Source organism: Myotis daubentonii, chromosome 15 (assembly GCF_963259705.1).
Source record: "Myotis daubentonii chromosome 15, mMyoDau2.1, whole genome shotgun sequence".
Classification (NCBI taxonomy): domain Eukaryota; kingdom Metazoa; phylum Chordata; class Mammalia; order Chiroptera; family Vespertilionidae; genus Myotis; species Myotis daubentonii.
Window position 1 is genome coordinate 41,206,406 of NC_081854.1, and position 22,293 is coordinate 41,228,698.

At 41.8% G+C, this 22,293-nt stretch overlaps 1 protein-coding gene across 1 annotated transcript in view; it reads left to right on the forward strand.

Moving 5' to 3' along the window:
* The first annotated feature begins 353 nt into the window (after positions 1 to 353).
* The window catches only part of GLG1 (golgi glycoprotein 1), a 109,511-nt gene continuing 87,571 nt past the window's right edge, over positions 354 to 22,293 (forward strand). The window contains exon 1 of the mRNA XM_059667451.1: positions 354 to 840. Coding sequence (XP_059523434.1) covers positions 391 to 840 — 450 coding nt within the window. The 5' untranslated portion in view covers positions 354 to 390. The remainder of the gene's footprint in view (positions 841 to 22,293) is intronic.

The window sequence follows — 22,293 nt, forward strand, 5'->3', positions numbered from 1 at the left end:
GGGTACACCCGATGGTGTAAAGTTCACCTCTATACCGAACAGGCAACATACTCTACCGGCCATCTTGGTTGAGGCAACCCCAATTCCTCTTTATTTTTCTGTGACGGCAACCAAGGAAATAAGGCCAAACCGCTCAACCGCGGCTTTTAAAGGAGCACCGGCAACTCCCCCGGCAAGGAGCGCGGCTTGCGGGGCCGCCCGAGTCCCCGCGTGGCCGTCCCGGGCACGGCCTCCTCGCGGGCTCTGCTCCCCGCTCCGGTCGGCGCGGCCCGGGAGGGGCCCGTGTGGTCCGCCGCCCCCTCCCTTGGCCCCGCCCCCTCCGCCCTGGCCCCGCCCCCTCATTTAAGTACGCGGCGCCGGCGGCTGCGTCGAGCTCGCCGCGGACCCAAGATGGCGGCGTGTGGACGTGTACGGAGGATGTTCCGCTTGTCGGCGGCGCTGCAGCTGCTGCTGCTGCTCGGGGCGGCCGGGGCCCAGAAACTACCGGGCCAGGCCGGCCACGGCCAGGGCCAGGGCCCGGCGCCCAACTTTGGGCCCGTTGCGGGGCAGGCTGGCGGCGGCGGACCGGCGGGGCAGCCGCTGCTCCAGCTGCAGCAACAGCAGCAGCAGCAGCAACAGCAGCAGCAACAGCAGCAGCAACAACCACCTCAGCCGCCGCAGCCACCTTTCCCGGCGGGTGGGCCTCCGGCCCGGCGGGGCGGAGCGGGGCCCGGCGGGGCCGGCGGGGGCTGGAAGCTGGCGGAGGAAGAGTTCTGCAGGGAGGACGTGACCCGAGTGTGTCCCAAGCACACCTGGAGCAACAACCTGGCGGTGCTCGAGTGCCTGCAGGACGTGAGGGAGGTGAGGAGGCGGTCCGGGGCCGGGAGGGCCAGGCGGGCCAGGCCTGGTGCGGGCCGGTGGGTGTCGCCAGCCCGGGGAGCGGCTGACGCCGGTCCGCTGCTCCGCTCGCCTCTGCGCTGCGCTCGCGCCTTCCCTCCCAGCACCTCGCCGGGCGCCTTCCGAGAAGCCGGCTCCTCCCCCACCCGCTCCCTCCCGGCGCGGGGACGTGGGACGCCGACCCCGGCTCGGCGCGCGGCCACGGTCGGCGGAGGTCCGGAGCGTGTTTGTGTTTGGTCCGGTCTTTTGTGTGATGCTCTCCGCGCAGTGGCTCCTCGCGCGGTTTTGCCTTCCGTTTGGATTTGACAATTTGTAGCAACCCTCCTTTCACCCGAAAATGGTTGGCGCTCTTCCGCTGTTCAAGAATGGGCTGTTTATTGCCAGAAGGTAGCGTTTGTTTAGGTAACTTGGGTTCGGGCTGATGGGTATTGTTGTCAGTGGCCGGATTTGCTGTCTTTACCCCATTCTTTTGTAATTCGAAAATTCCCGTGATCTTCCAGGTACTGAAACTAATGAATGGGTGGCTCCCCCCTTCTTCTTCTGTAGGTCTTTTTGGACTATATCGCAAGTTTAAGCTCTTAACTCCAAGTGCTGTAGAGTCCAGAGCTTGGAAAGTTGGGGCAACATTGGAAGCTGTAATACAGATACAGTATTTGTGATTGGGTTGTGGGGTCCTGTCTTTCTGACATCTGAATTAGATTTTAACAGTGCCTCCCAAGGCCATCTAGATTTGATGTTATTTGATGTGATTCAGTTAGGTGACAGAACATTTCTTCTCTAGATTTAATGCTGCAGACATATATGACAATTCTCAGTCAGAGTTTGAGAGCAAATCTGGTAGGGATACTTAAAAAAAAAAAAAGGTTTAGGTATATAGTCTTAGGCCCAAAAGTGGACGAGGAGAATGAAGTTGCTGTTTGATACAGTTTTGTTTGGCACCTTGTATCATCAGAGTTGCCCAAGGTGTTCATGGTCATAGGAAGACGAGTGGTTTGTAGAAAGGCGCTACTTTTGGCAGTCGTTTCCACCTCCACTCCCCAATCCCTCGGCGATATTTGATCTATATATTATATACACAATAATTCATGAGAGGAAAAGACATACATAATCAGGAGACAGAGAGAAAGGAAGTTTCCAGAGCCACCAGAAATGTGGGGCCTTCAGGTACTTCTCAGCCGCAATATGAATAAGTAGAAGGATGATCATCTCTTGTTATTCTTTATTCTTCAGCCATTCCTAGATAGATACAGCTAAGGCTCTTAACTCTGTGAAGCTTTCTGGATATTCGTTTGGTCATTGACGATCTATAGTAGAAGTTCCTTCAAACTAGCATCCTGATACTGGTTTGTGGCAAAACAGGACATTATGGGGAAAATGGTAAAAAATTGGCCCATCCGGGGAAGACATGTCTCTTTGTGTGCATCAGGGACATATGGAAACATCCACTTACAGGCACAGCCTTCCTTTGTCATGCATGTAGAAGTGTGTAGCAGCATGTGTAATCCACAAACAGATCTGACCCCTTTCGGAGTCTGTTTAATTTAGTAGGTACTATCTTCCTGGCATTACTTACTTTAAAGAACCTGGCCTGGAAATGTAGTCCTTGGTCCATTTGCCTGTAAGATTCTCAACAAGGATATTGTTTCAGGACCTACATTTTTCTTCCTTTATGGGATGATATATAAACTCTTTGAGGGTAGTTACTGGGTCCTATATTTCCTTTGTAACTTTCTAGAGTACCTAATTCAGTGCTAAGTCAGTTAACATTGTCGACTGATTGAGGATGAGTAAACTAATGGATTCAGTTTTATGCTTCAGAGGAAGAAAAGGTGTCATGTAAATTGAAGGTGGGGGTATTTTGGTGGTAAGAGGAAATCTAAATTTCCAATTTAATTGATTTTCCTCCAATTTTATATACATAAAAATAAAGAAGAATTCCATGAACAACAAGGTATATTCTTCAGAAGGTGGAGCTATTTTTAAACCACTTTTTAAAAAAAGACAGCAGAGGAAATTTTATTCCACTTAGTTTGAGAATTAGTTCAATCTGACTTATGTGTTTGAAAGAGGCTAACTTAAAGAAGCAAACTAGCTAGGCAGATTTGAAGTGAAATTATGGAATATGCTTTGTATTTGCTGTTCAGTGAATAGGACTATTTGTTGGTAAAGTAGACATGTATGTCTTTATCCTTTTGGCTACAAATTTGAGGAAGATTTTTCTCTGTACTTGCGATTAGAATTACAAAAAAGCAAAGCATGTGGGTATTTAAACAGTGCTGTATAGTAAACCACATTTTTTATTTTGGAATGACATGGGAATATATAGTGTTAGGTTAAGTCTATTTTTAAATTTATTTTTTGATTATAGCTTGCATTCAACATTTTTTGTGTTCCAGATATACAGCACAGCAGATACACATTCATATAGTTTACCAGCTTAAATCTTAAATTTAAATATGTTAAGGTTCTCTGTAGCAGTTTTGTAGCAGTTCACTTACAAAATGTAAAGGCATTATAGTTACCTTTAAATAATTTCAACTGATACTTTCAATTTGACTACTCCATCATATGCCAACAAATTAAAAATCTATGTAGAAACTGTAGTAGAACTAGGTACAGACTATGGATTAGTTCACAGCTTTTTCTTAATCAGTTTGGCCATTATTTTGAAGGTGTGTGTTCTGTGGGGGATTTTTCCTCCTTTTTAACACTCTCAGATGAGTCATGTTTTTTTAAAAGGTCAAGTACTTAGTAGGCCCACTGTTAAACAGTAGGTGTAATAGTAGTAATGGTGGGATAGTAGAGTCCTGGTGTGTGGGTGGGGGGGTATGTTTGTGTGGGTGTAATTTAGTAGTTCTAGTTAATGGGAAAAAATAACTATATAGTTTAGGGGAAAGGAAAAATACACTGTGGACTGTTTTAAAGATGGAGGAGTAGCAAGAGAACGTACTCTCTAGTTAGTATTTAAAGAGATAGGCAACTGCGGTATGTGCCCTTGATGGGGAATCGAACCCATGACTTTTGAGAGTAATTTTAAAATACTTAATGTATTTTTGGCTGAAATGTTGTATTTAGAAGTTTTAGATGGAGACATTGGTTCCTTAGGAGTTTATTAGTGCTGTGCATAGTTTTTCTTAGTTTTGTTGTTGTTGTAAGTTTAAAAAAAAAAACTTTCTAAATTGTGAAATTTCAAACATGCACAGAAGTAGAGAGACTAGTATGATGTTCCATGTATGATCACCCAGCTTGAACTATCTTTTGGGGGTGTGTCACTGAGTTTGGGATACTGGCATATTTTAGCAAATCCCAGACACTATGTCATTTCTCTTTAATACTTCAATGTATGTCTCTGATAAAGACTTAAAAATAGAAAAAAATAGAGTTCATTCTGGAAACCTCTTGCTACTCGGGTTCCACTGTTGGGCCCAGTGTGCGAGTGTGTGTGTGTTGGGGGGGGGGGGGAGGAGAGGGAGGGACCCCGAGATAAACTCCCCTGTCTTCCTGTTTCTTAAAGGAAGGGCGCTAGTCAGAGCCACTACAGATCCTTTGGGTTTTCAGGTCAATGGACTGGCCTGACCCGCATACCCCCGTGTCCTATCCTGTCAGGCTTTCTTGCAGAAATACCTACACCCGAAGAGTTCTTCACCTTTGTTCCATAAAAAAAAAAAACAAAAAAAAAACCACAAAACAAAAATAGAAAAAAATAAAATAAAACTAGAGGTCCAGATGGTTAGAGCATCTTCCCAATACACCAAGGTTGCTGGTTTGATCCTCGGTCAGGGCACATGCAAGAACCAACCAATGGCCCTGCCAGTGTTGCTCAGTAGAGTGTTGGCCCACGGACTCAAGGGCCATGGGTTTGGTTCCCTGTCAAGGGCACGTACCACGGTTGCAGGTTCCCCAGCTCCAGTAGGGGTGTGTGCAGGAGGCAACCAATTGATGTTTCTCTCTCTCTCTCCCTGCCCCCTCCTACTTCAATTGCACTCTCTCTAGAAATCAATGGGAAAAATATCCTCAGGTGAGGATTAAAAAAAGAAGAAAGAAAACCTAGAACCTAAGTGTTATTTTTAGTAGTAAAAAGCATCATGCCCAGCCAGCATGGCTCAGTGGTTGAGCATCGACCTATGATCCAGGAGGTCACAGTTTGATTCCTGGTCAGGGCACATGCCCAGGTTGTGGTCTCAATCCCCAGTGTGGGGCATGTAGGAGGCAGCTGATCAATTATTCTCTGTCATCATTGGTGTTTCTATCTCTCTTTCCCGTCCTCTCTGAAATAAAATAAAAATATATTATTTTCTAAAAAAGCATAATGTGCCCTGGCCCATGCTTCTCAGTGGTTAGAACATCAGCTCGTGCACCAAAGGGCCTCAGGTTTGATTCCAGGTCAAGGGCGCATAACTGGATTTCAGGTTGGCTCCTCACCTCCACCCTTACCCCCTGTCGGGGTGCGAGCAGGAGGCAACAAGTTGATGTATCTCTCTTATATCAATGTTTCTCTCTCTCTCTCTCTCTCTCTCTCTCTATATATATATATCTATCTCTGTCTCTATCTCTATCTCTCTTTTTCCCTCTCTCTCTTTGCCTCCCTCCCACTCTCTCTGAAAAGCAATGGAAAAAATATTCTCAGGTGAGGATTAGGAAAAAAAAAAAAGAGAGAGAGAGCGCATTATGAAATATTTCTTCTGAATTTCTTGGTATCTTCCCTTAATATATCAATTTCAGATTATAATGTTTGTGGACCACTATGTCTAACTTACGCACAGAGTGTAAATTTATTGGAGATGAACTATTTGATATATTGAGCAGGAGTTAACATTTCAACATTATAAACTATAAACCCACTTTCAAACTCATAGATGAACATTTTTCTTACACTATTCTTAACCATCCACTTAACTATGTCCTAAGATAGTATACCACACTATCTGTGTTATCTCATTTAATACTTTTGATAGCCCTGGGAGGTGGATAGTATTATCTTGGTTGAGAAACAAGGCGCAGAGAGATGAAGCAGTTTGTCCAACATAACATCCTGAGTGTCAGTGCTTGTATTCAGGAAGTTCTTTGTAACTTCAAAGATCATCCTTTTATTTATTTACTTATTTATTTTTTAAATTATTAGTTAAGGTATTACAAATGTGTCCTCATCCCCCCCCCCCATTAACCCCCAACCTCCTCCCACCCCCCTCCACAAAGATCATCCTTTTTCCAATCTACCATGGTTGGTTGCAGCTGGGAAAATTAGTATGTTACTGTTGAGAATGCCAAGGGTTCATAAATGGACACAAAATAAAAAGGGTCACCTGGAATTAGAATCTTCTTTTCTTCGCTACCAAAAACAGTTGGATTGCAACAGCTCCTATGCATTGAATTATTGTGGATTTCTCAGGCAGATAGGCCAGCATTATTAGACAAAGCTAATTCAATCACGAGTCTGAGCCTATGATGAGCAGACTTTCTGCTTAATGAAAAGATTTTAAAATTCTGTCTTGCCTTAAGCAGGATTTGTGCTACTATAACGTAAGAATTGAGATAGGTCCTTCCACTCTTTGTATTGAATCCATGGAACGGCACAAAGAGTAAATGAGAACTGGAGCTGGCGTTGTCATTCACTAGTTGTGGACTGTGGCAAGTCATTTTATCACTCTGAGTCTTGGTTTCCCTTGTGTTAAATGAGAGATTTGGGTAATAGTACAATTTTAAGATCCCTGTTATTTAATCTGAGTTTTCCCCTGTATGATAGTCCCTGTTTGTACCTCAGAGATATTGCGGGTTTGGTTCCAGACTACCACAAACAATAAAGAGAGTGGTAATTTTTTTGCTGGTGGAGGGTCTTGTTCTCAGTTTGTAAAAAATGCAACATTTGTGAAGTGCAGTAAAACGAGGTGTGCCTATAGTTTCTAGGATTTATGTGTGTACCATCTCCTGATTCCTTATTCATTCATGGGAGGAAATAAGTGATATGAATAATGCAAACAGCAATTAATCCAAACATTGTTTGGCTTCAGGATATGTTATGATTGCTGTGTTTGAGCCATAGGAATTTCCTCCTATGCTAACTATCTCTCAGTGGTTGGAAACAGTCTAACCACATAATCAAGGCATTATTGATCTCCTATTCTGCACCTATTATTGTGGAGGAACACTTGAGACACCACCATTGCTTACAGTTGGTTTGATAAATGAGACTGTGATCAAGAAACAGTTATGTAAGAGTGTTAATCACTTGGTGTCATACAAACAGTAAGTTCTTTGGAGCAGCGGTTGCCAACTGGTGGTCCGCGGACCACCGGTGGTCTGTGAGGTCCGAAAGGTTGGCGACCACTGCTTTAGAGCAATGAAAATAGCACAAAGTTAAGAGTTACACATGGATGAAACTCAGCTCTACCACTCAGCTTAAAAATCATATCACCTTTTCATTCTTACATAGGGACTGTCTACTTTAGTTTTGTTGTAAGTGAAGATAATCCATGAATTCTTGAGCTTGATGTATTGTTTTTCTAATGTATATTAAACAAAACATATTGTGAAGTGCACAATTTTAACGCATACCATCTGAAATCATCTTGTTTACCACCTACCATACATGCTTTGGAAAATACTAAGGCTGGATTGATTATCTCTTTTAAAAAAATTATTATTATTACTAGAGGCCCGGTGCACGAAATTCATGTGGAGGGGGGGTGTCCCCTCAGCCCAGCCTGCACCCTCTCCAATCCAGGACCCCTTGGCGGATGTCTGACTGCTGGTTTAGGCCCAATCCCTGGGATCCGGCCTAAACCAGCAGTTGGACATCCCTCTCACAATCTGGGATCACTGGCTCCTAACTGCTCACCTGCCTGATCGCCCCTAACTGCCCCCCCTCTGCTGGCCTGGTTACCCCTCACTGCCCCCCTCCCCCCCCGCTAGCCTGGTCACCCCCAATTGCGCCCCCACCCCCGCTGGCCTGGTCGCCACACGCAGCCTGCTGTAGTTTGGTCATTGCTCACTAACCCCCCTGCCAGCCTGGTCGTCCCATGCAGCCTGCTGTTCAGTTGTTTGGTCATCCCTCACTAACCCCCCTGCCGGCCTGGTCGCTTCACGCAGCCTGCTGTTTGGTCGTTACTGTGACAGCGTCCTGGACAATTTGCATATTCCTTTATTATTAGTATAGATTTTTAGAGAGAGTGGAAGGGAGAGGGAGAGAGAGGGAGGGAAGAGGAAAGAAGGGAGAAACATCGGCTTGCCTCCTGCATGCACCCAGACTGGGGATCAAACCTGCAACCTGGGCATGTGCCCTGACTGGGAATCAAACTGGTGCATGGGGAGATGCCCAACCAACTGAGCCACAGCGGCCAGGGCTGGATTATCTCTTTTTTTTTTTTAACTTTTTTTTTTTATTGCTTAAAGTATTACAAAGAGTATTACATATGTCTCCTTTTTTCCCCCCCGCCCTTGACAATCCCCTGGTCTCCCCTATACCCCCCAGTGTCTTATGTCCATTGGTTATGCTTATATGCATGCATGGATTATCTCTTAAGATGTTTCCAGCTCTGGTACTTTGTGATTCTGTGACCTGTAGAAATACGAAACATTGCAATGGAATCATAAGCACAAGTGTAAAAGGAAGATGTTTGTGATTAAGTATGATGAAGTTAAGGGGGCTATACTGACTAAAGTAGAGTTTGAGAATTTTTTCAGAGTTCAGATTATAAAGGGTCTTACATGCACCACTGGCTGGTTCTCTACGTAAAACCCAGAGATAGGATGTGTTCTTATCCCAACCTGAGATAAAAATATTCCTGCAGATAATTGAGAGTTACCTATAAAATAGTGCTGTCATTTATGGCAAGTACTTTTTAACCAGCCGCTTGATAAAAAGTGCTTTACAGCATATAGTTGCTTAATAATTCATTGTTCTTTGGAAGAAAATAAAATACTTGAACAGTCCAAAAGATGAAATGGTACATTATTCTTTTGTACCATTTCTCCTAATATGTTCAAAACAAATTTAGTCAGCAACAATTGAAAAAGATCTTCTGTCTTTTTGAGATATTACAGAGTTTTTTAAAAAGAATAAGTTAAAATGACTTATAGGATGTCATGCAAATTAATTTTTCTTCAGCAAACATTTATTAAATAACTACTATTTACAAAACACTGTTTAGTGTTAGAGGATACAAATATATGATAATAGCTTTCTGTGTGCCTTTTCATAAGAGATCAGATGTTTTCTAGGCATTATATTGTATTTAATCTTATGAGATTTAATTGTATTATTATTTTTTTTTGAAATATTTATTTTCATGAGGAATTTTCCTAGGGCAAGTAAGTAGTGGAATTAAGATTCAAAAGTAAGTCTGTCCAGCTGTAAAATAGCTGGACATTCCCCCTCTCCCTATTCCTATAGTCGTCCAGTGTGGTAGTCACCAGCTAAATGTAGCTATTAAACAGTTAAAAATAGGTTATCTGAATTGAGATCTGCTGTAAGTGTAAAATATACACTTGATAGGGAAGACTTAGCATTCCTCCCATGCAAATGCAGAGTATTTCATTAATATTTATATTGATTACATGTTTAAATGCCAATATTTTGGGTATATTAGGTTTTATTTGTTAATGTGACTACTAGAAAACATAAAATAATATATGTGGCTCACATTATATTTCTGTTGGACATCACTGGCCTACAAGAAAAAGATATTTTAACTAAAAACCATAATACAAGTTATAAAATAGTAAGTACTATAAGAGGACAAATTAAATGCTATGGGCATACAGTAGAGGAAATGGTTGGGAGGATTAGAAATAAAAGCTCTTTCGTACTTTTTATTCTTCTTAAGTTGGTGGTTCATATGAATTTCTTAATTTAGTTACCTTAAGATGCCTCCCAGTCTGGTTAATGCATGGATTTCATCTTCAGCATGCCTAATTTATGAGGTGTAATGGATTCTGTAGCTCGCTCTTTCAACTTGAGAGGAGCAATATTCTTATGAAACTGGAAGTCATAAGTGACTCATCTTTATTTGGTTGAATTAGATAAATTTGAAACTTAAGAAAGAATCTCAAGGATGGCCTTCAGAACTGTGCCAGTACTAACCCTTGTATCTGCATTAAAATAGTTTGTGGAGGAACAAGCAGTGTGGACTGGAATCTAAAAACAATGGATTAAAAGAACCAAGCATTTGTTTTAATTCACCTTTAATAACTGCTGAAATTAGAAAATTATGTTAGATTGAATAGATGGTATTTACAGAACCTATAAATTCTCCTATTGAAGGCTTGAATAACATGTATAACTCTTTATAGGGAGAGTCATGGTGAAAATAGGTGCTGACTTAAATCTCTGTATTTGTACATCTGTAAAACAGGACCACACTCTTAAAATGGTTTGAGGTTCCTTTGAAAAAATAATGTGACATATATTTAAAATAATAAGTAAGATAAACAGTGAAGTGAATGTGAATATAAGTTATAAATCAATTCAAATGCAAAGTTACAAAAAAGAAAAGAGCCAAAGAAAATCATACTTAAAGAAATGTTCTGGTATCTAGGAAGGTTTCATTTGTAAATTAAGTTTAAATTAGCCTGTAAGTCTCTTAACTTCCAAAGTTCCTGCACTGACCAAATTAGCTCTGTAATATGATAAACAACATGAAGTGGACAAAACCTACAGGGAACTGGGAGAGGATGTAATAGAGAGTTTTAATCATGAACAAAACCTGCCACCTGTTAATTAGTGTCATCTACTGAGCACACCTATTACTATGAAATAAAAATCAAAGAGGTAAGGTCCTATAGTCATGTGGAGCCCATAGTGGTGAGTGGAAAAATAGAGTGGGCTTTGGAACTATAATGTGCATAGATAAAAATCTATGTGTAGATAAAACTGTGTGTAGATAAAATCCTAGCTCACTTAATACTTACTGTGACCTTGCACAAGTTAATCTCTTGAATTTTCTTATTTATAAAACTAGTGACCCAGTGCATGAAATTCATGCACATTAAAAGGGAATTAGAGGAAATATTTTAATATTGCTATTTGCCCTTTCTCTATAATAGAAGTGTCAGAGATGAAAGAAAATTAGTAAAATGTATATGAAAATCTTTCTCCTGTCAGTCTGGGACACACCACGGGACCCAGAGTCAAGTCCCCGCCACCTGTGTGCACCTCGAAATTGCGCGAGACCCAGACCCGGCTGGCCCCAACCCCATTGGACGAGATCCAGACCCAGTCGGCTCCACCCCCGTCAAGCCCCGCCAGGTGGGGGGGGGGGGCGCAGCCTCAGGTCTCCCGGCCCGGCGCCAGGCAGGGGGCGCAGCCTCAGTTCCCCTGTCAAGCCCCGCTGGGTGGGGGGGGGCGCAACCTCAAGTTCCCTGGCCCCGTGCTGGGTGGGGCACAACCTCAGGTCCCCCAGCCCGGTGCCACACAGCCTCAGGTCCCTGCTGATCGCTAATTATGGCTCATTACGGGAACCCCGCCTCCTCTGTGGGCGCAGTCATCTTGTGTTACGGGAACCCTGCCTCCACTTTGGGCACAGCCATCTTGTGTTGGTGTGATGGAGTGAGGGTCAATTTGCATATCACCGGTTTATTATATAAGATTGAGGTATCAAATCTACTCCAGCAGGGTTATGGAGTAGATGAAAACATTTTAAAATACAGGGTGTCCCAAAAATATGAAGATATATACACACTTCAAATAATTATAAAGGCAGTGTTAATAAAGTACATTTCATTTTCAAATGTAATAGAATCAGCTGTTAACATGTGTATACATTTTTTTGGACACTGTATTTGCCCATAAATGGTCTTTCTTTTCCCTTTGTTGTTGCAGATGGAATCATTCAAGATAAGGCTTTATATGTTCATTGTCTTTTTTTTTTTAATCCTCACCCAAGGATATGTTTATTGGTTTTAGAGAGAGGAAGGGAAAGAGAGAGAAACATTGATGTGACAGAGAAACATCAATTGGTTGCCTCTCGTACATGCCCTACCTCAGTGGTCGGCAAACTCATTAGTCAACAGAGCCAAATATCAACAGTACAACAATTGAAATTTCTTTTGAGAGCCAAATTTTTAAAACTTAAACTATATAGGTAGGTACATTGTTATTAACTTAATTAGGGTACTCCTAAGCTGGCTTTGCTAAAAACGTCCTCAATCTGATTGAGGTATGTTCACTGAGGTTGACCCCTTCCAAGGGGTCCACACTAGTCTTGTATACTTGTTTCAGATAGATGAGTGTGGATGGGAGAGTTGGAAGGGGTCGACCTCAGCGAAGGTACCTCAAAACAATGTACCTCCCCCGCGCTGCGTCTCCTGTCGCCCGACTGACCGACACCCTCCACTTCTTCTAACGCCACTTCTTCAAAATAGACTTGCCCAGGCCGAAAACCGACTTCTGTGCATGGGCCACAAAGTTTCAATCGCACTGTACGTGCGTGCCCGCACGTGGTATTTTGTGGAAGAGCCACACTCAAGGGGCCAAAGAGCCGCATGTGGCTCGTGAGCTGTGGTTTGCCGACCACTGCCCTAACTGACCAGAACCCTCAACCTAGGTATGTGCCTAGATGGAAATCGAACGAACCCACAACCTTTGGGTTTGCAAACGCTTTAAGCAACAGAGCCACACTAGCCAGCGTTATGTTCACTGTCTTAAGAGAAATGTGAACGGAAATGCTGCATACCTACTATACAATCTTTCCAAGGCTCCTTCAAGAAAACTTTAGTTGGCCCTAACTGGTTTGGCTCAGTGGATAGAGCGTCGGCCTGCGGACTGAAGGGTCCCAGGTTCAATTCCGGTCAAGGGCATGTACCTGGGTTGCGGGCACATCCCCAGTGGGAGGTGCAGGAGGCAGCTGATCGATGTTTCTCTCTCATCGATGTTTCTAACTCTCTATCCCTCTCCCTTCCTCTCTGTAAAAAAATCAATAAAACATATTTTTAAAAAAATGAAAGAAAACTTTAGTTGAACTTACTCAAAGAATAAGATCAAAAACATTCATATAGTTTTACCAGGTATTTAAAATGTGTATATTTTCAGATTATGGAGTATAATGGGGTGAATTCTCTGGGTAAAAGAATTCAGTTCTACCAAATGTTTTTTAGTTCTTTTGGCCTACATAATGCCTAAATTTAGGCTACACTGCCTGTCAGACAAAGGGAAATTCCATTTTCTCATATAAGAGGGGAAAAATAGTTTTTACATTCTGGGACTGCACTACATAAAACAGATCTCCCTCCATTGAATGCGATGACTAAGAACATAGCTATTTTATCAGCTGAGAAAGAGCAGACATTGATTGTATCTTTTTTGCCCTTTGTAAAACCACATAAATCTAAGAATTGTTGACGTAAGAAATGTCCAAACCTGTAGAGATTTTTTAGGTTTATTTGAGCCAAATGGACAATTGCTGAGAAGCAAAATCTCAGTCTTTTAAGAAAATGCTCCAAAGAATGGAATTCTTTAAGAGTGTGTGCTGTTTTACATGAAATTCATTGGTGGTAGATTAGGGAGATTGTATAAGGAGTATAAGGGAGAGACACATACTTCTTTTACATCGGTGGGTATAGAATAGTTAACATTTGCAGCACATGGGAAACAAGATAACAATAAGGGTTCTGAGATTTCATGCTCTGGTGGGAGGTACACCCAGTGGGATCCAGAAAAGGGGGATTACTCTGACATTCCAAGGTATGTTTACTTAGATGCCAAAAGACAATACATTGACTCTTAAGCTAAAGATTGACTTTTATCAAGGAAGCTACAGACCTAGGACTATGAATCCTGAAAGAAGGGAAATAAACAAGGTGAACCTGATGATTACCCCAGTCTGGAGACAGGTTTCTAGGCTATAGCTCAGGGAGGGAGAAACCAAACAGAAAATGGTATTCTTGCAGAGTAGAAAAGAGAAATAAAAGTTCAGGGGATCTATGCTAAAATTTGCAAGACAGAGACCTGGAAAAGAGAGCTGCACAAAAATCTCAGAGATTCCTTTGAGTCAAATCCTATCCTATGTGTGTGTAGTGGGAAATGAAACACAAATGCCAACAGGCCAAATAATTCCTGAAGCTCACACAAGGCAAGGAACAGTTCCCTTAAGGATCAAACTGATCTGTGTACCAGACAAAATACAACACTCTAAAGGAATTCAAAATTCTCAGTACTCAAAAGATGTACTCAAATGGTGAAAAGAAGAAAAATTAACGAGTAGAAAAAAAAACAAGAAATGACCAATGAAAGAATTAGCAGATGAAGACCTTAAAACAGCTATTACAAATACATTCAAGGATGTAAAGGAAAACATGGATTCATAGTCCTAGGCTGCCTGTTGTCCAATGACTGAAAATTATTTCTTTTATTTTATCTAGTTAATTACTATGAGGACAATTTCTGTAAAGAAGTCACTATCTCTTGAATTTTAACTTACGTCATATCAAATGGAAATTACTGGGGAGAAATTGTTAGAAAAGGAGATTGAGAATTATTTATGAAAATTGCAAATATATGTATATATCCTTTGACCCAATAGTCCTACTTCTGAAAATGTGTACATAACAGTATGATGGATATATTGGAGGTGTTTTATTGAAGCATTTTTTGGTAATAGCAAATAATTGGAAGCAGCCCAACATCCTTCAGTAAGGGAGTAAATAAATTATTGTGCATCTGTACAATGAACTATTCTATAGTTAAATAAATTATAGTGCATCCATACAATAAACTATTATATTGCTGTGGAAAAGAAGCTCTTTGTGTCAGGTATGGAAAGATCTTCAAGATCTCTTTTACCACTCAATATAGTATACTGTCTTTTGTGTAATCAAGGAGGAAGAAAAAGAAAAAAATACTTTTTAATATTGAATATTCTGCATGGCTGCAGAAGAAACTAGGATAATGGAGGAATAAAGTAGGTGGGAGCCCGGCTGGTGTGGCGCAGTGGTTGAGCATTGACCCATGAACCAAGAGGCGGCTGGTTTGATTCTTGGTCAGGCCACATGCCCTGGTTGGGGCTTGATCCTCATTAGGGAATGTGCAGAAGGTAGCTGATTGATGATGTTTCTCTCTCATCAATGTTTCTACCTTTCTGTCCCTCTCCATTTCTCTTTAAAAAAATCAAAACATATTTTTTAAAAATGAAAATATGTGGGAAATTTTTCACGCATTTTATATTTTTTTAATAAAATATATGAGCCACATGTGTATGTTATCTATTTAACATTTTTTGGAGTTTATTTTAAATTTATCTTTTTAAAAAAATGAATTTATTGGGATGACATTGGTTAATAAAAGTGTACAGGTTTCAAGTGTACAACTCCATAATACATCATCAGTATATTACATTGTGTATTTACCACCCTAAGTCCAGTCTCCTTCCTTCACCATTTATCCCTCCTTGGCCTTCTTCTATTTCCCTCCACTCCCACCACCCTTGCCCTTTGGTAATCACCCTACTGTTGTCTGTGTATGTTGTTTGTTTGTTTAATCCCTCCACCTTTTTCACCCAGCCCTCCACCACCTCCTCCCCTCTAACAGCTGTCAGTCTATTCTCTGTATCTATGAGTCTGTTTCTATTTTGTTGGTTAGTTTTTGTTTTTTTTTTCTTTTTTTAAAAAATTGTTTTATTGCTTAAAGTATTACAAAGAGTATTACATGTCTCCTTTTTTTCCCGCCCTTGCCACCCCTGGCCTCCCCAGTGTCTTATGTCTATTGGTTATGCTTATATGCATGCATACAAGTCCTTCGGTTGATCTCTTACCCCCCTTCCTCCTGCCCCCCAACCCTCCCTGGCCTTCCCGCTGTAGTTTGACAGTCTGTTCGAGGCTGCTCTGCCTCTGTATCTATTTTTGTTCATAAGTTTATAATGGTCTTTATTATCCATAAATGAGTGAGATCATGTGGTATTTTTCCTTTATTGACTGGCTTATTTCACTTAGCATAATGCTCTCCAGTTAGTTTTTTTGTTTTGTTCATTAGATTACACATATAAGTGAAATCATATAGTATTTGTCTTTCTCTGACTGGCTTATTTCACTTACATAATACTCTCCAGGTCTATGCATGCTGTCGCAAAAGGTAAGATTTCCTTCTTTTTTACGTCAGAGTAGTATTCCATTGTGTAAATGTACCATGTATTTTATTATCATTCATCTACTGATAGGCACTTGGGCTGCTTCCATATCTTGGCTATTGTAAATAACGCTGCCATGAACATAGGGGTGCATATATTGTTTAAAATTAGTGTGGATATATTCCCAGAAGTGGGATCGCTGGGTCAAAAGACAGTTCCATTTTTAATTTTTGAGGAACATACATACTATTTTCTGCAGTGGTTGCACCCGTCTGTATTTCCACCAACAGTGCATAAGGGTTCCCTTTTCTCCACATCCTTGCCAGCACTTGTTTATTTATTGTTGATAGCCATTCTGCATCTCTCTGATGACAAGTGACGTTGAGCTTTTTTTCAGATGTCTGTTGGCCATCTCTATGCCCTCTTTGGAGAAGGGTCTATTCAAGTCTTTTGCTCATTTTTTTAAAAATGTATTTTATTGATTTTTTACAGAGAAGAAGGGAGAGGGATAGAGAGTTAGAAACGTTGATGAGAGAGATCGATCAGCTGCCTCCTGCAACCCCCCCCCCCTCCCCCCAGGGGATGTGCCTGCAACCAGGGTACCTGCCCTTGACCGGAATCGAACCTGGGACCCTTGAGTCCTCAGGCCAACGCTCTATCCACTGAGCCAAACCGGTTCGGCTCTTTTGCTCATTTTTAATTGGGTTGTCTTCTTGGTGTTGAGTTGTAGAAGTTCTTTTTATTATTATATTTTTAAAAGTTCTTTATATATTTTGGAAATTAACCCCTTATTAGATATATCATTGACAAATATGTTCCCTTATTCAGTAGGTTCATTTTTAAAAAATATATATATTTTATTGATTTTTTACAGAGAGGGAGAGGGATAGAGAGTTAGAAACATTGATGAGAGAGAAACATCGATCAGCTTCCTCCTGCACACTCCCTACTGGGGATGTGCCCGCAACCAAGGTACATGCACACTCGAACCTGGGACCCTTGAGTCCGCAGGCCAACGCTCTATCCACTGAGCCAAACCAGTTAGGGCTAGTAGGTTCATTTTTTATTTTGTTGATTGTTTCCTTTGCTGTGCAAAAACTTTTTATTTTGATGTAGTCCCATTTGTTTATTTTTTCCCTTGTTGCCTGAGGCAATACATCAGCAAAAGTATTGCTACAAGAAATGTCTGAAATGTTACTGCCTATATTTTCTTCTAGGTTTTTTATGATTTTACAACCTACATTTAAGTCTTTAATCAATTTTGAGCTTATTCTTGTGTATGTTGTAAGTTGGTGATTTAGTTTCATTTTTTTGCATGTATCTGTCCAATTTTCCCAACACCATTTATTGAAGAGACTGTCCCATTGTATGCTCTTGCCTCCTTTGTCAAATACTAATTGACCATAAAGGCATGGGTTTATTTCTGGACTGTATTCTGTACCATTGATCTATATGCCTGTTTTTATGCCAATGCCATGCTGTTTTGATTACTATGGCCTTGTAGTATAGTTTGATATCAGGTAGTGTGATACCTCCAGCTTTGTTCTTCTTAAGATTGCTGAGGCTATACAGACTCTTTCATGGTTTCATATACATTTTTGGAATATTTGTTCTAGTTCTGTGTGATATTGGTATTTTAACAGGAATTGCGTTGAATCTATAGATTGCTTTTGGATAGTATGGACATTTTAATGATGTTAATTCTTCCTATCCATGAACACAATATATGCTTCCACTTACTTGTATCTTCTTCAATTTATTTTTTTAGTATCTTTTAAGTGTTTATTGTTGAAGGCTTTTCAGATTTTGTTCTTTGCTGGAGAACACATTATTCCTGGAACCTGAACTTTTTTTTTTTTTTAAATATATTTTATTGACTTTTTACAGAGAGGAAGAAGGGAGAGAGATAGAGAGTTAGAAACATCGATCAGCTGCCTCCTGCACATCTACTGGGGATATGCCCGCAACCCAGGTACATGCCTTTGACCAGAATCGAACCTGGGACCTTTCAGTCCACAGGCCGACGCTCTATCCACTGAGCCACACCGGTTTCGGCGAACCTGAAGTTCTTGACTTTTGAGGCAACCCATTCTTTGGCTAACATCATTCAAAGGGGACAAGGAGATAGATTTATTGGGCAACTGCTATGTGCTTATGTACATTATTGTTTAGTCACCACTGTCACTTTAAGAGATAGATTTAGTTTTAGCCCCCATTTTGTTGTGAAAAATTTCAAAGTTTTTAAAAATCATACATTGAACACCCACATATACCCAACCACTGAAATTCTACTAAACAATTGACTCTTGAACAACATGGATTATAACTGTGTGGATCCACTTATACATGGATTTTTTTTCAATAAGTAAACAAAATAAAAACAAACCCTCCATATGCCCAGGTTTCATATTCTTGGATTTAACTAATCATGGATTGAAAACAGTATTTTTGATCCATGGGTGTGGAGAACTGGCTGAATGCATTGTTCTATGCCATTTTCTATAAGGGACTTGAGCATCTGCAGAATATAGTGTTCTGTGGGGGTCCTGGAACCAGTCCCCCATGGATACTAAAGGGACATTATTAAATTTTGGGGAGTCCAAAGTTATACTCGAATTTTCAACTATGCAGCTGGTAGAGGATCAGTGCCCCTAACCCAGCCGTGGGCAAACTACAGCCCACGGGCCGGATCCGGCCCATTTGAAATGAATAAAACTAAAAAAAAACAAAACCGTACCCTTTTATGTAATGATGTTTACTTTGAATTTATATTAGTTCACACAAACACTCCATCCATGCTTTTGTTCCGGCCCTCCTGTCCAGTTTAAGAACCCATTGTCGCCCTCGAGTCAAAAAGTTTGCCCACCCCTGCTAACCCCTGTATTGTTAAAGGGTCAACTGTACTTGCTTTATTTCATAAAGATGTTAGTTTTAAACACTTAATGTAAGCTATATGGAAAATTGTATTCTTATGTCAGTTTTCATTCATAGCTTTTCTTGTGCTTACTATAAATTAAACACCCTCCTTTGTAAAGTCAGAACTTTACAAAAAAACTTGTATCCTAGAATACAACTGCATTTATTTTGTATCAGTACTCCCCCCCCCCCCCCCCCTCACAGCTGTTGGGAAAACAAGTGTCTTTTCTGAAGCAAGTCAGCTTTAGTCTATTCTGATGAGCCAATATCCTTAGACTTTCCTTTTTCCCCAATTTCTAACGAGGTTATTTTCTCATTTGTTTCTGGATCTGTCCTTTCCATTATTATAAGTATCAGTTTATGTATCCCACATTATTCAAGATACACCAAGCTTGGGAAATTGAGATTTCTCCTGAATGGCAGACCCTGTGGCATGGCATGGCAGTTCCAATTGATATATATTCGAACTTTGCTATTGCTATGGGTTTAGCAGTGCCATGTAATAGTGATTTATAGATTGCATTAAGATAATAATAGGTTTATTTATTCTTTAAATTAGTTAGAGCATAGCAAGTAAAATGTAGCCAGAATGTAGAATTGTTACTCTAAGCCTGTATCCACCATCACCCCAAATATTTGTTTAATAATTTAGTTATAATAATAATAGCCTGTATAGCAGGTTATCAACCTTTTGAAATGTCTCTGTTTAGTTTACTTTTTAAAAAATTCCATTATTTTGTTTCTCCAAACAAAATATGGATGATTGGGAAACCAGTCTTTTGTGATGGCAAATTAATTCCATCAACATATTAAAATCTAGATATAGGTTATTTTTTGGATTCAGAAGATCACTGTCAGTTGCAGGTTTCTAAGAGAAGAGTTAATATAATTGGATATATGTTAAAATGCTGTTGATACTGGTAATGACTTTTTAAAAAATTTTTAAAATATATATTTATTTCAGAGAGGAAGGGAGAGAGGGAGAGAGAAACATCCGTGGTGAGAGAAAATCATTGATCAGCTGACTATTGGGGATTGAGCCCACAACCTGGACAAGTGTCCTGGCTGGGAATTGAACCATGACCTCCTGGTTCATGGGTCGAGGCTTGACCACTGAGCCATACCTGCCAGGTGATAATGACTACTTTTTGCCAAAAGGGCATTAAAACATTGGATCCTGATTTATATATTTTTTATTATGTGGTTAGATGACAAACTAGAATATTAATGAAATAATGCCACTTGATTGATGCAAACAAATTCATTGTATACAGGGTGGGGCGAAAGTAGGTTTACAGTTGTGAGTTTGTGAAACACAGTTTACTCTTATATTATTATTTATTAACTAGAGGCCCAATGCACAAAAATCATACAAGAGTAGATCTTCCTTCCCCTGGCTGCCGGCACCGGCTTCCCTCTGGCACCCGGGACCCAAGCTTCCCTTGCAGCCCTGGCTTCGTCTGGAAGGACGTCTGGTCTGATTAGCATATTACGCTTTTATTATTATAGACTAAAGGCCCTGTGCACAAAAATTTGTGCACTTGTGGGGGAGGGGGGTCCCTCAGCCCGGCCTGTGCCCTCTCGCAGTCTGGGACCCCTCGGGAGATAACGACCTGCTGGCTTAGGCCTGCTCCCGGGTGGCAGAGGGCAGGCCCAATCCCTAGGTGCAGCCCCTGGTCGGGCTCAGAGCAGGGCCGATTGGGGAGTTGGGGCGCCTTCCCCTGTCATGCACAGAGCAGGGCGGATCGGGAGGTTGCGATGCAACCCTCAGTCACGCTCAGGGTAGGGCCAATTGGGGGGTTGGGGCCCCGCCCCCTGTCACACTCAAGGCAGGGTCGATGGGGAGGTTGCGGCGCCCCCCCGTCATGCACAGAGCAGGGCGGATCAGGGGGTTGGGGAGCTCCCCCCTGTCACGTACAGAGTAGGGCCGATAGGGGAGTTGGGGCACCACCCCCTGTCACACACAGAGCAGGGCGGATCAGGGGGTTGGGGCGCCGCCACTGTCACACTCAGGGCAGGGCCGATGGGGAGGTTATGGCTCTACCCTGTCACACACAGAGCAGGGCCGATCAGGGGGTTGGGGCGCTGCCCCCGTCACACACAGAGCAGGGCCGATCAGGGGGTTTGGGCGCTGCCCCCTGTCACACTGATCCCGGTGCCAGGAGGCCTCTCGACTCTGCTGATCCCAGTGCTGGGAGGCATATTACCCTTTTACTGTAAGGATAGAGGCCTGTTGCACGGGTGGGTGCCAGCTGGTTTGCCCTGAAGGGTGTCCTGGATCAGGGTGGGGGTCCCCACTGGGGTGCCTGGCCAGTCTGGGTGAGGGGCTAAGGGCCGTTTTCAGGCTGGCGGGTGACTGAAGCTCCCAACCGCTCCTTTTTTTCTTTTTTCTTTTTTTATTCTGGGCCAGCTTTAGCTTTGAGGCTTGGCTCCAGCTCTTAGGCCTCCACTGCTGAAAGCAGGTTTCTGGCCTTTGTTTACCTTCTGTATTTGAAACAATGTTGCGATCCTCCTGGCTGAAGCCCTGTGGACTAAAGCAGGTTTCTGGGGTTTTGTTTAGCTTCTATATTTGTAACATAGTTGCTTAGAGTTGCAGCTCAGACGCCTGCAGCGGCAGACGGGGAACATTGGAGTCCTCTGTCACTGAAGCAAGCAAGCCTCATGTTAGTTTCAAGCTGCCTGGCTGCCAGCCGCCATCTTGGCTGGCAGTTAATTTGCATATCACCCTGATTAGCCAGTGGGAAGGGTAGCGGTCGTACACTAATTACCATGTTTCTCTTTTATTAGATAGGATTTTCTTTTTTTAAAAAAATATTTTTTTATTGATTTTTTTACAGAGAGGAAGGGAGAGGGATAGAGAGTTAGAAACATTGATCAGCTGCCTCCTGCACATCTCCCACTGGGGATGTGCCCGCAACCCAGGCACATGCCCTTGACCGGAATCGAACCCGGGACCCTTCAGTCCTCAGGCTGACTCTCCATCCACTGAGCCAAACCGGTTTCGGCTATTATAGATTTTCTTTTTGTTTTTTAATAAATCTTTATTGTTCAGATTGTTATAGTTATTCCTCTTTTTTCCCCCTATAGCTCCCCTCCACCCAGTTCCCACCCCACCCTCTGCCCTTACCCCCTACTGTCCTCATCCATAGATGTACGATTTTTGTCCAGCCTCTTCCCACACCCCCCACACCCCTTTCCCCTCCGAGAATTTTCAGTCCACTCCCTTTCTATGCCCCTGATTCGGTTATATTCACCACTTTATTCTGTTCATCAGATTATTTATTCACTTGATTTTTAGATTCACTTGTTGATAGATGTGTATTTGTTGTTCATAATTTGTATCTATACCTTTTTCTTCTTCTTCCTCTTCTTAAAGAATACCTTTCAGTATTTCATATAATACTGGTTTGGTGGTGATGAACTCCTTTAGCTTTTTTTTTTTTTTTTT